The sequence below is a fragment of the Furipterus horrens genome, unplaced genomic scaffold, assembly GCF_987537825.1.
Source record: "Furipterus horrens unplaced genomic scaffold, mFurHor1.1.pri manual_scaffold_7, whole genome shotgun sequence".
NCBI lineage: Eukaryota > Metazoa > Chordata > Mammalia > Chiroptera > Furipteridae > Furipterus > Furipterus horrens.
Window position 1 is genome coordinate 15,037,270 of NW_028327177.1, and position 18,385 is coordinate 15,055,654.

The window sequence follows — 18,385 nt, forward strand, 5'->3', positions numbered from 1 at the left end:
AGTTTCCGACATATTAGAACATTACTTAAAAGTAAGATGAAGAGAGGGCATTTCTACCCCATTTAGTGAACAGTGATGTTGATAGACAAGGATTCAAAAGAATTGCCCTGCTTCGGCTGGTGTGGCCAGTTGGTGGGAGCCTTGCCCCATAAACTGAAAGGTCGCAGGTTTGATTCCCAGTCAGAGCACATGGCTAGGTTTATGGGTTGGGTCCCTGGCCGGGGTGCGTACCAGTGAATGTTTCTCTTCCTCCCTTTCCCCCTCTCTAAAATCAATAAGCATATCCTCAGGTGAAGATTAAAAAAACTTGCCCCAAATCATGTTACCATTTGACAACTTGGTGGAAAAGTCAAGTTCTTAAGAGGTATTAGGCCTCCAGATTCTCTTTTACCTCTGACTTGGATCTTCTTATTTTTGCTTCTCAGGTTTTGGGAAATTTTTGTGACTCTTTTCCTTGCCACAGATTCCTGATCAGACTTTCCTGAGTTCATTTTTACTCACCCTTGGGCTGTGCCATTGAAGGGCAATGAACTTTTTATTGCCTGTGGTTACAGACAGCTGTTATTTCAGCCTCCGTCAGGAATGACCTACATACACACTCCTGAAATTGAACACAGCTACGGATGAGTTGATAATCCAATTGATTGGTGAATCTAAATTCATCCTATTCATGGTGGATGGAGCTAAATAAAGAAGTATAAAATGTGCACTGTATTGTATTATCAATTTCTCAAACTTCTTCCTTTGGTTCTTTATCTTTTATGTTCTAGAAAACTGCAGAGCATCATTTAGTGACCCGTAACACTTGAGATACTGACAGTGTGACTGAACTAGTCCCGGGGATCTTCACAGAAAAGGCAGTTGGAGTCCTGGTCGTCTGGAGATTCCATCTGAATGGTGAGTGAATGCAAAGGGAAGCTATTTCCGAGGGCTTTGGCAATCTCTCTCCGAACACCCTGGCTGTCCCGGCTGGCTGCTGTTGAAAAGGAACCACAGTGAGACTGGCATTGATTGACACACATAGTGACTACTGAATCTCCAGCTTCAAGTACTTTGTGGGCTGGGGCACAGGCCAAGTGCTCAGAAGGAGGCAGGTTGGCTCTGACAACCAGCTACATGCACATAAACAGGGCAGGGGGGGAAATTCTAGTGCAGCAAAGTACCCTGTCAGTATGGGAGCTCTTCCTCAGTTTTCTCTGGGGTCTGGCACTCCTAGGAGCTGCTTATAGAAGAGGAAATGAGCCCTGGAAAAAGCCAAGACAGAACTGTTATTTCTTATACAACTTTGCTCACCAGTCCGCAGGGACCTCTGGGTTACAGCCCTTGTATCTAATCAGAAGCTATGTCAGGACTAGTGACAGGAGGCAGGAAGCATTTAGGGCTCCCCACAGACCTTTCTTAGAGCAGCGGCCCTCGCTCCATCTTTTCTCTTGTCCCCAAAGGTTTCAGGAGGCTCTAAAGCTCCCTCCATAGCAACCTGATTACTAGATTATTTCATTTGCAATAAAATATTGGTGTAGTGGATGCTGGAAATTCCCTGTAGCCAGATCTGAGCCTCTCAAAGAAGATGAGAATGTCGAAAAAAGCAAAGTCCTCAAGTGACTGTCACCGATGTGCCTGTCCCCTGTCCCTAAGTTCTTGAGTTATTTCTTAGCAGCCTAATGTATCATACTTGGCCTGAGCTGTCTTGTGAGGCAGCAAGACTCCTCCCACAGCCCAGTTTCTCAGCCCTCGACATGTCATGGACAAAATCACCTTCTACTTAAGAAAGTAGTTTTTACAATAAACGTATAACATCCTAAGAATTATCTCACATGGTTACAGACTTTCTAACCATTCGGTAAAAACAAATCAAAAACAAACAAACAAAAATGCATCATTAATTCTTACTAGCATGTTTTTTAGGTTTTTGGAACCTTAAAGATGGGGCCTGTGTGTCCTTCATCTTTCTATCTTGAGTGATAGGCAAAGCATCTCATACACCAGAGAAAGTTAATGGAGGTTTATTGTTGAAATCATCCCTATTATTTAACTGTTTGGGTGCCAAGTCCAACAGGTGACGTCTAATTTTTCAGATCCTAAGGTCTTGACATTTGGGTAGCATTTTACCCCTTTGTTCTACTCTCTACCCTCTTCAATTGACCTCTAGGGATGTCATCACTATCGCTGTTGCCATGACAACATTGACAGGAGGGATGGTTTTCAAAGGCCCCTGGTAATACAAAACACTTCACAGTTGTTTTGACAGGCAGCAGACACTAAGAGCAGCTCTACAAAGAGGAAGAAAATTACTGAGTTTATAGAACAAGGGCTGAATTTTGTCCAGGGTGTTTACAGAACTCACTGACCTGCAGCAACATGCGCTGAGAGAATCACCTGGTTCATTGTCAGGGACCAGATGTGCAAGCTGTGCACAGACACCACCCCATCCACTGCTAAGATGAGCTCTTTCACAGCGTTGTAGTTCAGGTTCCTTGGCACTCCTGACAAAAGGAAAGAGTGGGAGGTTGCTGCTATTCAACTGAATATAGCTCATTGAGATGGCTAAATGGGTCTGCAAGCCCTCACCCAGATAGCAACATGTGCCCTCTCCATTTATGGTTTCTTATTTCAAATGTGTACAAATCAGATTCACCAATGGCAACAGATTTACCATCCATCAAAAGCTCGTGAGACATATTTGCAGATCTTATCGTGCAATAAACAACAACAGTGATCATCCTTCATTTCCAGGCTGTACTATGAAACCAACTGTGCTTTTCCCAATGGTCTTTGCATACACTCTGGAAGGAAAATGAAGTGACATGGGATTTGGTATAAGATAATCCTGGGTTAGCATTCTGAATACAACTATTTTGAATTTACCCAAATCTTGGAACTTTTCAAATTTTTAGCATCATTTGTAATAAAATAAGGGTGATAAGAACAATATGTAGTTCACAGAGTTCTTTGAGGAGCATATCAGAAAATAACTGCCCTTTGTAAGCTGCCATGCTATGCAACATTAGTTATCCAACAGGTCACTTTTAGTGACCTGCATTAGTAGGTGCTCTTAACATTGTAATACCATTTTATTACTCAGTATGTAAAATTTTAATAAACTTTCTAACAAAATAGAAACAGACTCATAGAGACAGAGTACAGACTGACAGCTGTCAGAGAGGAGGGGGTTGGGGTGCTGCGTGATAAAGGTGAATGTATTAAGAAAAAAAGCTCATAGACACAGACAACAATATGGTGATTGCTAGAGGGAAAGGGAGGTGGGAGGAGATAGAAGATGCTATAGGGGGATAAATGGTGATGGAAGGAGACTTGATTTGGGGTGACGGACACAATACAATATATGGATTATGTACTATAGAATTATACACCAAAAATCTGTATAATTTCATTAACCAATGCAATAAACGTATTCATTTAGATTCATTAGTTAGAGTTTAAAGTTCAGGTCACAGAACGTAATCATTTAATGGTCATCCTTGTTTCTAAAGGAACAGAGTGGAGCCCTCAGGAAGGTAGGTGGTCTGACAGGCAGCCAATCAGCTATTCTCTGGGGCTGAAGGAACTGGGGTGTCTCTAGCCTGGAGAAGAGCAGGCTCAGCAAGTAGGATCATCTGTTTCAAATGTTGCAGAGATTGTCAAAAAATAGACTAAAGGGTATGAAGTTTGAAGTCACTTGCTTTGGCTCACTAGAGAAGGAGCCAATGGTTGGTTAGCATTGTACAAGATATCAGTTCAACCTGCACAACAATGAGAAAAGCCATCAGATGCAGTAGTTAATCCCTGTCAATTGAAGACAGTCCAAAGAAAATGCTGTAGAAGAGATTTCTAAGGCTGACCACCTTTTAGCCTCTACTTCAATTGTATATATACCACACCAACACCTGATGTGTTTGTTCAAAATAAGTATGCCTCAGTTGCATTCCCATCCTCCTGAAGAAAATTTCTGTAGGTGAGGTTCTGAAATCTATGCATTTCCAAGTGGCTTTCAACCTTGGATGCACATTAGGATCTCTGGAGGAGATTTTAGAAATCCTGTTGACCAGGTTACGTGGAAGACCAATTAAATCAGAGCCCCTGGGGATAAGACCCAGCATCAGTATTTCCAGTGCTCATTTAATGGCTATAACACAAAGTCAATGATGAAAACCATTGTACTAACATGTACAAGCCACTGGACAGTGTTTCTACTTTGCAGTGGTTCTCAAGCTTGGCCACGTGTTAGAAAATATCAAAGCCAGTCCCCCCACCCAAGTCAGTTATATCAGAATCTCTAGGTACGGGGCCTGGGCCTAAGTATTTTTAAAAAGCTTCCCCTATTGTCAAGAACAGCAAATTGAAAAGCATTTACTTAAAAATATATAAGGCATCCTTAACTCTTCTTTCTCAGGAGTTTAGTTTAATCCCAGTTCGTATTGTTGCATGGAAGTAAAAAAAGAGATGGTTAACATGACTTTTACCAAATGCGCTGCACAAAGCTCAGGGTACCAGAAACAAAGGAGTTTTTGTCTCAGATGAGCCATGGAATGTGTATGGAGTTGTGGGTGAAGTTGTTATATTGTAGTAGTAGTAATAATAATAATAATAATAATAATAATACACCTTTATTGAGAACCTGCCATACGTCAAGGTTTGTGCTAAGCACTTTATTTATAGTGATTATTTTATTTAATATTTACAAGGCCTTTAAGAGTTAGTTATCAATGTTACAGTTGCTATTAAACTGGAGGAAAGGAAATTGGGAGACAGAGAAGTTAAAAAGCATTGCCAAGGCTTCATAGATAAGTGGGGTGTCAGAGTTCATGCTCTGAGTGTGAAGTATTATGCAAATGCCAGACTCCATGTATTGCAACCCAGAGTTGACTGTTATGCCTAGTGTGTCATCTCTGGGGAGTTTCCTTTGACTCTCGAAGACCTGCTACCATTCATTTAGGACCCTTGAGATGAAATCGTGATCTCATTACCCTTCGTCCGTCTTCCCCCCTTATCTCTTTATGTTTATGGAGAACACAAGTCCACTATGACTTACTTTACTCTATGAAACAATGTTGACAAGCACGAGGACGTGCTCTCACTGACCTCAGTGCTCCATCACTTTCTAGAAACCTTTGTCTCTCCAAGGGAGAGCCTGTAAAAATACTAATGCATCCAGGAAAATACTCACATGCATGTGTAAAAAATATTTTCCCAGACTTAAAAATGTATGTAAAAATCACTCAACATAACTCAAAGAACTGAATGTGAAATCAGTAAGATAAACAAGTTCACCTATCAGAAGAGGGTCAGCAGTTTGATAATACCCAACAGTGGTGAACATGTGAGGCATGGGCATTGTCATATTCTGTTGGCCAAAAAGAAATCGACGTAGTATCTTTGGGAGCAATGGCAATATCTGTCAAATTTTAAAATGCATAGAACTTTTGAAACAGAAATAACATTTCTAGGAATTATTCCACAGATATACAAGTGCTATAAATATAAGTACAAGAATGGTAATTATACCATTGTTTTTAATGACCATCAATAAGCAAGTACATGCATACGGTGGCAAGTACATGCATACTTTGTAGCTATGTAAAAGAATGGGGTGCTTCTATGTATGTACTAATATGGAAAGATCTCCAAGTGAAAAAAACAAGTGCAGAATCCCATTTGTTTAAAAAATACATACATACATATACACTGTACATATATACTTACATGTGTGTATATATAACATGTACATGTACAAATGCATAGTTATCTTTCAAAGATGTACGTCAACTTATTAGTAGGCATTACCCTTGATGAATGGGACTGAGAATTCAAAGGTGTAAAAATGGGGAGACTTTTTAAAAACATTTTTACTTTTCCATATTATTTCAATACTTTACCAAAGATAAGTTTTCTTTATGCTAACCTAATTTGAAAACCTAGTTTAAAAATTAAGTATCAGCCAGATAAGCATTATCGGAAAGTTTCAGTGATTAGCTGTCCTTTCTTTAAAGAAAATAAGAAAGATAATCACTGGGGAAGATTCATACTGAAAGACAGGGAAAGTGGAATATAGTCATCTCCAATTGCGCACCAATTTGTCTTTTTTCCCCCTTTCAGTAAGTTCCATTATAGCAACAACAGCGCAGCTCAGCACATGGTTCTCAGGAAAGGAAATAGATGTATTTATGACTTGTCAAACCAAATATTGTCACTCCCAGAGCGAGGAAGTTCACCGGTTACTCAGTGACGTTTGACTCCACTTGGTTTCACTACTGTCTACATTATCATCTGCCAACAATTCCAGTGCCCACTGAGAAGAGGACCCTTAAATGTAGCCTTGGCAGCAAACACTAGAAATGTGAGCTGTTTTGAAGGCAACTGCCCTCAAAGACAGTGTATACCTTGTATCACAGTATGCTTGGCAAAAAAGAAAAGTTCAGCCAATATCCAGATATTTTTGATCATCTGAATGTTTGATATAATGCAAATCTCTCAGTGTGGTTGAATTTTCTGGGTGTTGTTCACAGTCCCCTCTTATAGAAATCTCTTTAGTGATCTGAAAAGACTAGTCCTGGTGTTCTCAAAGTGTGGTCTCTGACCAGCAGCATCAGTATCTTGTTAGAAATTCAAATTCCTGGGCCCTACTCCAGACCTTCTGTCTCAGGAACAGGGGGGTGGCCCAAGCAATCTGTGTTTTAACAAATCCTCCAAGTGATTCTGATGCCACTGGCCTTGGAGAACCACCAGCCTAGTCTAACCAGGGTTTGAGGCAAGTCCTTCGCAATAGTTACAATGTTGCTTGAAGGACACATCTATACAGACTTTCTTGGGTCTTTTCCATACATTTAGGGATAAACTAATATCTTTGCAATAACTTCCTCCATGTTTATCTGTAGTGTTTGTTCATATTGTTTTTACTGAGCCATATCATTTAACATTTGTTGAAGGAAAAATAGAAGCCAATACTTTTTACCTGTTCCCATCTGAAAGCAAATCATAGTGTTTGTTTTTCCCCAAATTCCTTATCGGTTTAATTGTTCTCTCTGATGCATATTAACAGTCAGGCCACCCCCCTTTGTTGTCATAGGGGAGAGAAAACATGGATCCTAGGAATAATAGGAAAATCACTCCTACCTTCCAAGAGTAAGATGGAGAAGTCCTTTAAGATGGTGATGGTGCTGGCCAGAACCAGGACGGAAAAGACAAAGGTGCAGATTGGGTCGGCCATTTTATAGTCTGGCTAGAAAACACAGGGACTTTGGTTAACTGAATCTGTGTCTCCTTGGCAGACAGCCTGATCAATAAAATAAATAAACCTCCCTGTTCCCTTCCCTTCCCATCACCCTCCACCCCACTGACAGCTCAGAGACAACACTTGCTGAAGACTTAATCCTTCTTTTAAACTCTAAACAACCAGTGACAGAAGAAGAAAGACTACAGGACATGCTCTCCCATAATTTAAGAAGTAAAGGGAAAGGTATCCTTGAGTGTTTTCTCAAGAGGCCTGATTTAACTTCTCTGAAATTAAGAGAAGTACAGAGTATGTGTTGGACTGATTTGCACAGTACCCAGTGACTTTTCAGCCTTACTTTTTTACGAGAAGAAAGCATGTCATCTGCTCAGAGGTTGCACATGACCGAGGCACAGCTGGAGCAGTGGCAGACTGGGGGTACTTTGTTTTTTCCCTCCCAAGTATGGCACATCCTCAAGGCAGGCATCCGTGATATAGTCCTAAGAGGACAAGCTGAGGCTTCCTTCTTGCCTCTACCACTGCAGCCCTGAGCCTCAGGGCGAAACACCTGCTATTCTGCCTCTGATGCAGTTTCATGCCACAGAAAAGTCCGTATCTCATTATCTCTAAGAAACTTGGCATCAACATAACCTTTACAGGAATACTCTCAGACTTCACTAACCCATATAATTTTGAAGTGTTTTGCCTTAAACTTAAAGCTTTCACTGAGCATTTGCTCAACTGAAGTCAGATATGTCTTGGTAATTTGTATTTACATGTTTTTATTTTTTAATAAAAGCAATGTAGAGTCCCCGCTAACTGAACAATCGTGATATGAACAGAGATAAATGCTCTTTTCCTCTATTACCCGCTACCTCCGTTCTAAACCACCCCTCTTAGTTCTTGGTACTACCAAATAGAGATCTGTAGTGAATATTTCCTTAGGGTCAGAGACCCACCCAGATCCATTCCGACTTTCCATTAACACCCTGCCTTTTTGGAGAGCAGATACCTCTGCCCCATTGTGGGTGATATTGGTGGAACAGTCATTCAGGTGCTATACCCTCCCCCAGCCAAACAGCAGGTACAAGACCCAAACTAGGTCAATTAGACTCCCTTTCCCAGAAATATGACTCTTCAGCATAATGACAAGAAATGGAAAAAAAATCGGTGGGGTCACATTCATTTTAGCCTTGTGTCTGGGACAGAAGTTGGATAGTTTCTGAAATCTAGATACCAGAAGCAATCCTTATTTGTACCTTGATTTCTGTCTGGGGGTACATCCAATGAATTTCAGTATATATATATATATATATATATATATATATATATATTTTTTTTTTTTTTTTTTTTTTCCTTAAGTGAGCTAGAGATCTTTTCTCTTGCTTAAAACACAAGATCCCTAAGGTATTCATGGTTCCATTGTGGTCCATATTGACCCCGTGACAAAAGGAACTACTTTCTTGAAAGGCTGGAAGCCCTACAGTTAAAGACATAGCTTCTAGGAATTTGGAAAGTCTAAGGTTTCAGGTTTTGAAAGTTTGTCTGTTTGCTTAAAAACTTGAAAACTTGCATGGTAGTTTGTTTAGGGGAACATAGTCTGGCTACCTTCATTTAAGTTAATGTTGGAAGATCCATTTCTGTACAGTTGATCTACAAATTACTATGACAACGGGTTAAATCAAACACACTCACCTTAAAGTAGATAATGAGTGCACTGGTTAACACACTGATGCTCTGAAATAGGTCTCCGAGGGCATGTACAAAAGCCGCTCTGACACTGGCGTTAGCTTGCATTTTCCTGTGGTTGTGCCCAGGGCATTTCTGGTGCAAAATCACACTTAGTCTGAACAAGAGAACAACATTCTCAGCACACATGAGATTAACCCTTAAAAGCCGACACACTGTAATGGAAGAGTGGACAGTAGCATATATTATCTAGATTGGCAAATAATTGAAATAGTAATGTTCTAAGATACACTATTTTGGACTAATTTTGAACACAAGTGGATCATAGCATTAAAATTTTTTCACACAAGGACAGACAATGAATATTTGCCGCAGTTTTCCCTTCCATCAACTTGATGCCACTATTTCACATTAAAATTGGAAAGCATCACTTCTTAGATGAAAGCCAAGTGTTTGACAGTGAGGAAGGGAAATGTCACTTACTGATGGTCTGCTACATGTCAGGCACTGGGCTAGGCTTAAAGCTGAGTTTGGGTGGGAACTTAATGAAATGTGCTGGTTTCAAATGCAAAAAGCAGCAGAAAGGGATAAAACAAAATAAGTAGTGAATTTCATCAGGGTTAGATATTTTATTTCACTTAATTTTGTTCACTTACATAAGAATTTGAAATCTGAATAATTTTCTAATGGCTAATGATGAATATGCTGTGCTTATGTACATGTAGCTATTTATCCAGAAACTAAAATATATTAAAATATTATAAATGCATATACAGATATAGTTACATATGTGTGTGGTGTAAATAGGTATATATGTACATATATATGTAAATATGGTAAAATTTAACATTTCCTATTCACATCAGAGTTACGTGGTAGTCATTATAAATTATGTACCTGTGCTATTTATCTACAGCTTCAAGAGGTATTAGACCAAAGGTAAAATGAGGACTTTTTTTACTGATGGCCAATAAGGATTGTTTTGCCAAGAAACTTTTTCTGTACACTTTGTTACAAAGGTTTTAAAAATTATTGTTTAGTGTCTTGTACCTCTATTTTCAGTAAAGTGTCTGTTAAATCTCAGGCCATCATCACAAAGTGAACTGACTGCTCTCCACCAAAATTTGATTATTACATAATGTACATTTTTTAGATTGTCAGTGTTTGGGCAGAAATTAACCTTCAGTTAGGAGGTACCATTTAAGATTCTTCAGACAGTCTGCTATGGCTGGCAAGTAATAGATACTCTTTCTAGGTCTTCCATGTGTGCTCACCACGTTGTCATTCATTCTTCACTCATTTTATTTTTAAAAAATCTTGCTTAGGGACCAGTGTATGCCAGGCACTGTTAAATGTTTGGGGCATAAGTGAGTGAAACAGACATGGTCCCTCCGCATTGTGGCTTTAAGTAGGAAGGAAATGCAGAGAACTGAAGAAGAAGACACACACAAACACATGGAAAATTCTAATTATAGCAAGTGTACTAAGAACTGCTGCTACAGACACTCAAACCAGGGAGTCTGGTTTAGTTAGCAAGACAAAGCAATTGAGTTGGACTTGAAAGGTTAGAGTTAAATAGGCTAAGAGGGGAGGGGATGTTTCAGGGAGAAAAAATTTAGCATGCAATAGCCTTAAGCCTCTGTCAATAATTTTCATCCTAGAATCCCTTTGCAACCTGTATTACAACTTTCTGTCTTCATTTTGAGTCCCCAGGGAATAAATTTATTCCCAAATTACGGCTTTGATGTCTCTGTTCAGACAACACAGCCTCTAGCTGCACTTGAAACCTGTAATCCCATTTCTGTGAGAAAACATTATAATCACTCGGCATACTTATCCATTAATAACTTCCTGCTTGCACAGGGAAGTTAATGCTTTTCAATTCCCTTGTCTTTCTGGACACTTGAAAATTAAGGCCAAAGTTCAAAAGCAGTTGCAGTAAAAAGAAAATGTGGATGGTATCTGTTTAGAAGTCAAACACAATCATTGAGGGTTCAGATTTATGGGGTCGTTAGTTAGGGGCAGCCTTCATCTTTGTGCAGCATTGACACAATTTATGTGACATATGACTCAGGAAGTTGTGAGTGTCTTTATACTTCCTGCTGCCTTGTGGACATATTGTTGTCCTACACAAAGATGATGTCATTGACACCCAGTCAGGAGGACATGTGCTCTGGCTTGTCTCCTAATGGTGACAGATTTGCATTGATCTCCCCAATGCCAACGTGAAACACCTTTTCAGTAAAACTGGTGGGGGGAGGGGAAGCAGGGGTGGTGGACAGGGATCTAGTCAGTAACAGCAAGCGAAATACCACTCTTCTAATTGTCTAGCTCAGAGATTTTGAGCCATGGTTTGCAAACTAAGAGGTGAGGAGCAGGGACAGGCACAAGGTAAGGGTATTAAAGTGACCTGAGGAGCTTTTTCAAAGTGTGCATGGTCAGGTTTTCCTACAATATTAGAGATTCCACTGTGCCCTCTCTTTAAAAACACTGTTTAAGATGCTATTCGTCTATCACTGTTTTCTTCACTTTCATGTATAAACCTACCGCATTAGTGTGTACCATGTTGCATTGCAAGACAGACAAAAAGATGATGCATTGATAGTGTATGAGTCTCTGAATGCTGCTGTAACAAATTGCAACAAGCCTTTCTAGCTTAGGACAAGATAAATTTATTATCTTATAGTTCTGGAGGTCAGAAATCTAAAATGCATGTGCAGGACTGCATTGCTTCTGAAGGTCTAGGGGAGAACACATTTTCTTACCTTTTCCAGCTTCTAGATATCACTTACATTCCTTGACTCCAAGTCCCTTCCTCTATCTTCAAAGCCAGCAATGCAGCATCTTCTCTCCTCTCTGACTTTATACTTCCCCTTTATAAGGACCTTTGTGGTTACATTGGTACTATTTGAATGATCCAGAGTAATTTTCCCATGTCAAGATCCATTCTTAATCACATTTTAGAAATTTCTTTTGCCATCTAAGTTAACATATTTAGAAGTGCCAAGTAGTAGAATGTGAAAATTTTTGAGGGGCCATTATTCTCTTTACAACAGATGATAGATAGTTAGACAGACAGACAGATACAGTTTTGAGTAGGGTTGCCCAGAATCAGGGCAACCCTACTGAAATGGAAAGGTGCAAATTGACCAAAAGGATCAAAGCCCTGCCCTTAAAACCCCATTGTCATGCACAATCAAGTAGTTGATAGGGGGAAGGGCAGACAAATATATCCATGATCACATGTCCCATAAGAATGATTTAGACTACCTGGTTAAAAGAATGGACCAAAGGCAGAAAATATGGAGTAGCTAACAGAGCTTAAGGAAGAATTTTCATGTAGTCAAAATAATGCAAAGATAAGATAGAGTGCTTTTGAAAGAAATAAATTGTGTTATTGGTTCTGTTAAAATATATGCAACTAATGACCATTTTATGGGAATGTTGCAAAAGAGAATTCAAAAGCAGGACGGGAACTGAAATAAATAAAATTTAACATCCCTTCCAACCCAGCTCTCTGGGAACCCATGATATGTTCCTGAAATAAAAACCAAATAGGAGTAAGTCACATTCCATATGGAGCCATCAATATGCATGAGAGAGCAGAATGGCCGGGACCGGATTCTGAGTGCCTAGATTCAAATCCTGGCTCAACACCACCTCCTTGGCAACATATTTAACCTCGCTGAGCTTTAGTTTTCTGATCTGTATAGTAGGGATGTGGTGAACATTGAGCTTGGCAATGTAGATTAAAAGGTCTTAGCACAGTCCCTTCCACATACGAGCATTCAAAATGGTAGCTATTAGAAGCCAGTATTCAAGCACTTAAACTAGTCCAGCCAACTTGATTTTCAGTCAGAAAGCCAACTGAACACTCTGTCAGGTCCCTACCATCCTCATCAGTGGAGGAATTAAACAAAAACAAAACTCACAGCGACAACAAACACACACATCTATGTCCAGGCAGGGTGAAAGATGAGCTTCATGGGCAGTGTTGGGGGGCAGGGGACTCACACAACATTGGCTGCCACTGCACAGCCTGAAATGATGATCATCATGGTTGCCTGGATCTGGTAATCCGGGTACAGGAGCCGCTCACACGCCAGGTACACCAGCACACCTGTCACTGCCCAGACACACAGGACGGACAGCAGAGCACCGAGGATCTCTAAGGACGTAAGCACACACAGACAATGTATGACTCACCTTCATGTTCCCAAGAGTCATAAGGCATTAATGTTCCTTCCCCCAAAAAGAGGTTTCAAACCAGTTCCCTCTGACTCCCAAGTTTGGAAGGATTTTAGCACTAAGACAGGGTAGTTTTATATTGCATTTATAAAACACCAGCATCTGAGTTCATTATGCTCCATGTTACTGAGTAATTTGCAGCAAATTTTTAAAGCATATTAATTGCTGCCTACCCATGCTGTTTTCCTCAGGGATTTTAATTTAAGCAGGTGCTAAAATGATTGAAACTTTTTAGGAGATGAAATAATGAGACACAAAGAGTATAAGGTATTTATAAACTCTTAATTTTGCCATAAAATGTTCACAACGTGCCAGCACCAGTATCTTCTGTGGATTAAAGTAGTAGAAAAGGAAGCCTTCAGAGGGTACTTGAAAAATGAGTTCCATTTGCCAACCCAACATACCATCAGCACAGAAGTAAGTTCAGAGGTATATCAATACTCTTGCTGCATTTTAAGAGCAGCAGTGAGGAAAAGAAGCATCAGAATGAAGACATTTATATTATTATTTAAAGACAAGACAGTGTTGAATCTGCCCACTAAGTAAAGGACATTGCTCACTCAGGAGTTCCTTAACACCTCACCTTAATTTGTAACTGAACCTTGTAGATGAATTCCAAAAGCCCACAAGGATCTAGAAACATCCTGAGTCAGTGGTCAGGCACATTGCATAATTTTGGCCTCCCCCCTTTGATGTGGGACACTGTAACATATTTTCCATTGTGGGACATGTTCCCCAAACTTTAGTCACTTACATACAGTTGTCATGATTTTTGCCATATCCACCTGCCACCTGTCTCATTAGACACCTAATATTCTCCTTAAATGAATTCACATTTTATACTTAGCTTCTTCCTTAACAAAATTATCCGTGAAATTATGTGTTTGATGTTCTAGCTGATTTCCACCTCTGTGTCGCGGTACTGCCTAATACAATAGCCATCAATCTTCTGTGGTCGTTTAAATTGAAATTCGGTAAAAGTAAAAATCCAGTTCTTCAGTAGCAGCAGTCATATACTAAATTGTTCTAAGGCCACATGGTGCTCTATATTATAGAACATCTCCTCTGAAGCAGCTCTCTGTTGAGTGGCCCTCGTCTTCTGGCCTGTCCCTGCTCATGTATTTCCATGGCCAGGACCAGGACAAGCAGCATTTGAAATTCTGAGTCCTCCCCCGCCCCCCCCATGGTTATAAAACATCCTATGTTTACAGAACATCTCTGGACAATGGTATCAGAAAAGGTAAAGTAAAAGTAATAATTCAGACAAACGAATGATTAGGTGCCCAGCCAAAAGTACATGGTTTTCCAAAAGTAGCTCTGTCGAGGGACTGAGAAAGCATCTTTGGGTCACATTGTCACAAACTCTTTTTATCCATGTTTACTGCCTTTTCTGTCTCAGTGGATGAAATTAGAACTCCCTTTTATTCTAAGCTTGCAAAACTACTGTCTGCAGTTGCCAGTGTCTGTCTGGCAGCGCCTTTCAGCGAAGCCTGGCCATGTCAGCATGTTGCCCACCCTACTCTGCTCAGTTCTCTTCCACTTTCTACTCTTGCTCCCCTGTGAGAAGTTCTTCCAGCTCTACAACATTTTTGTGCTCTCTGTGTCTGACTTTGAAAAATGGTAGGAGCTTTACCACCCCCCCCCCTTCTCTCCCAGATGTAGAGAAACTTAATGAATGGCATTGTGGCTGTCGCCACCCATGAGCCTCTGGGGCTGGGGTGACTGCCAAAGTGATCCATGTGTTTCTGTTGCCCTCCTGGAGTAGGTGTAACCTGATTAATCTGGCTTTTAGCTGAATTAACACAAGAACACATGTTCCCATGTTCATGTCTATTTTATCCTGTGCACACGCGATGTGCCTCTGAGAGACTTTTGAACAAGGCTTTGCTTTGTCCCTTTTGTCTTCATCCTCGGTTTGACTCTGACTCTGAAGCACTACACCGCCATGAGTGCTCTGTCAATGAACTGTACCTGCTCGATGCCATCCAAATGTCAGCCGCTTGGAGGGAGGCTTCGAGGACAGCCACAAGGAGAAGAGGCTGAGCAGGAAGCTGGTTAGGTCAATTAAGAGATGGGCAGCATCTGTGGCGACAGCAAGACTCCCAGCGATGCAGCCACCTAGAGGGTGCAGAGTATCACACATGTTGCATGGGCCCCCGGACTACAGCTGTATCCATAGGCCTGCTTACCAGAGTTGGCGAAGATGCCACAGCCTCACAGAGCTTTAGAAGAGAGACTAGCATTGGTTCAATCCACCTCTTCTTCCCAATTTGACACATAAAGAAACTGAGACCCAGAGAGTGGGTAGGATCTAAGCATGCAGAAATGACTTTCGAAGGCAAGGCCATTGCTAGGGGAGTAAAGGTACAGAGATTGGAAAGTGTGGGCATTCTTAGAGACTGTCCCTGTTAGACTGGGGCATGAGGATTCAGAAAGGGCAATGCAAAAAGGTGAGGACAGAGAAGTACAGGCCAGATTTGAAGGGTCTCACACTCCACACTGAGCATCTGGACTTCTGTCTGTAAACCAGATGACACAATAGCCCACTGATGTGTTTTTATTTTCTGACTTGTAATTTTACCACAGTCCTTACCACGTTTTTCTTCTCTACTAATTTGTATGGTCCACCTGGGTTCAAGACTCCTGTTATAAATAGTGGGGACGGTAAGGAGAAGGGCGCGCACTTTCCAAAGGGATTCCTGAGCGCTACAAGGCAGTGAAGTGCAGGAAGAGACCTCAAGCCCTGAGGTCCTGCCTGGCTTTTCTCTGCATTCCCTCCAGGTCCCTTTTGAGAAAACACCTCCGGCCTCTGAAACTGAAGTCAAAGGAAAACCTTGTCTCTTCCTTCCCAGACAGGGCTTGTTGTTCGAGGGCAATAACCTTTATTACTCTCTCTGCGTCTTCCCAGCAACGAGCTTTGCTGACTGATAGTCCTCCCAGCGGCTGTTTATTGCCTTCTGTACTGAAAAGGAACGGGGGCTGTCAGTCATCACCCCTCCATCATCAGACTCACCTTGTCGACTAATGATTTTTAAAAATTACGTATATGGCTCATAATTGCAGTAATCCCCCCGGACTGCTGGCTCTAGCTGCAGTTAATAACTGGTTTGTCGAAGTTTAATGGTCGGAAGCAAAGTAGTCTTCAGGCTTGTTACTGAGCTGTCAGTGCAAAAGTCGCAATGATTCATTAGCCAAAAAGCAACATTTTGCTAACAAATCAGCTGTCCTTCCAATTATGCTCTAATGTTGCTCTGTCTGCCAAACCGGGGCCTGATAATGAAGCTGTGTTAATAATACATTATTTCTTGCCCGGGAAATGACTATACGCAGATAAGCCGCATGCCACCATCTCAGCAATGAATGATGATGGTGATTCTATGGGCTGAATTGAAATCATGGCCTAAGTCAAGGAAATGAAGTCTCATGGGGTTTCTAGACTCAGCTGAGTCAGGAGGAACTGAGAAAGAAAAAGGGCCTGGCTATAGAGGCCCATGAACCAAGAACCCTTTTGCAACCATCACAACTACTTTTAAGAACCACCCAAAAAACTGGGCAATTATGCTGAGTGACTACGGAGCAAACTTTTTGCAAGAGGTAGTTTGCAACTGAACTTGTATTTGCTTCTGAACACATGGGGTACTACTGACAATTAACCCAATCATCCAGCCAGTATTTATTGAGCCCTTACTGTGCACAGTAGAGGGATAGGATATACAAAGATAAAGTTAAAAAATCACATTCACTGTCTTCAGCCATCTCACTGTCTAACATTCGCTGTACAGAGGACATGCCTAATGGGCTGAAAGACTAGAAAACCACTCTTAGTGGGAGTGCTTAGGAACTTTTCAAAGGAGAGAAGGGTAAGAATTAGCTAGAAGAGAAGGGTTTTTCAGGAAGAGGTAAGAGCAGGAACAGAAACAGACAAATAAAAGAACATGGAACTTTTGTGGACAAGCAGAAGGAGTGGAGTGTTGGAGGAACAATGGAAGGTCAGACTGGAAAGGTGGGTTGGGGACCCTTGTGCGGGGCATTATATGTCATGCTGAAGAGTGGGAATGTTATCCTATGGCATAAGGGGATCTACTGATGATTTTGAGGCAAGATTGTGATATGTTCAGACCTGTATCTAAGACAGAGATCTTTGCCAGCAATATGGAGGCTCACTTGGAGACAGAAGAAGCTGGCAGTTAACACAGAATGGGAATAGCCGAAGGAAATGATGATAAGGGCATGAAGTAAGGTGGCAGCATTCATGTTTCTGGATTACTTGGCAAGATGTAGTGAGCAATGCACGTATAAAAGGCAGGAAAGGCACTAAGGCCTATGTTCTGGAAACAGACCCTCCTTAGGGCCCGTGGGGTGAAGAGAAGATCAGGAGAGCTGCTGGGCCTGGGTCTCGTTTTCCGCTCGGATCCAGAGTCCACGTGGTGTTTTCTGTGGGGAGCAGAGACATGCTGACAGCACTGAGAGAAGTAGGCGCTTCTCTGAGAACACTGGCCTTCTTTCCCTTTACACGGCTTCACCCTTGTATGCCTCTAACCCATGTTTTAAAAATTCTCTAATAGCGTGATTATCCTATGTAGCTTGTTATGTCAAAAACTCATGGACTTATTACATAACAAGTATTCAACACATACCGCAGTTTGCATAGGCATATTTTGACATTTCTTAAAATTTTAATACCAGGAACATGAAGAAATCTAAGTGGTGTAAGCTGCTGAGACACCCTGGCTCTGGTAGAAAGTAAGTTCCCTTATCAACAAAGCTTGTGGCTATCACACTGCCCAGCTGTATCTTTTTATTACTAAGATTTCTTTTTTAACTCCAAAATGCTCACCATCTTCCCCAGCCTGCTTCCAGTTCTGTATCTCTATCTAGCAATATAGTGCCTCCTCCATCCTTACTTCATTCTCAGTAATCCTACTTCAGGATGCCTTTCCTGACCACTCTCAATTTCTTCCAGTAATGGCCATAGCTGAGCTTATTTTCACGAGTTCTCCGTGCCTGTATGCCCATCTTTTCAAATTAGGATACATGTTTACATCTGCACTGAAATTCATCTCCTCATGGCCTTACTACAATTAGGAATTTTCACGAGCAATCAGAGAGAGTCCCAGTTCAAGGGCCCATTAACAAAGGACACATTGACACTCACAGCCTTCTTTAATTTCTTCCTCCCATCTGTTCTGAGAGCTGAGGCCAGTTCTCTCTCTAAACACTGCTCTGTGACCTTGTTCCCCT

The 18,385-nt window shown here is 41.1% G+C and overlaps 1 protein-coding gene across 1 annotated transcript in view; it reads right to left on the reverse strand.

The window, feature by feature from the left end:
- Positions 1–672: 672 nt before the first annotated feature.
- SLC30A8 (solute carrier family 30 member 8) overlaps positions 673–18,385 on the reverse strand; it is a 29,129-nt gene continuing 11,416 nt past the window's right edge. Inside the window, exons 3-8 of the mRNA XM_090282748.1 lie at positions 15,116–15,262; positions 12,911–13,064; positions 8,903–9,053; positions 7,111–7,216; positions 2,349–2,483; positions 673–976 (exon numbers count right to left, since the gene is read on the reverse strand). Of these exons, the coding sequence (XP_090138874.1) occupies positions 831–976; positions 2,349–2,483; positions 7,111–7,216; positions 8,903–9,053; positions 12,911–13,064; positions 15,116–15,262 (839 nt within the window). The 3' untranslated portion in view covers positions 673–830. The remainder of the gene's footprint in view (positions 977–2,348; positions 2,484–7,110; positions 7,217–8,902; positions 9,054–12,910; positions 13,065–15,115; positions 15,263–18,385) is intronic.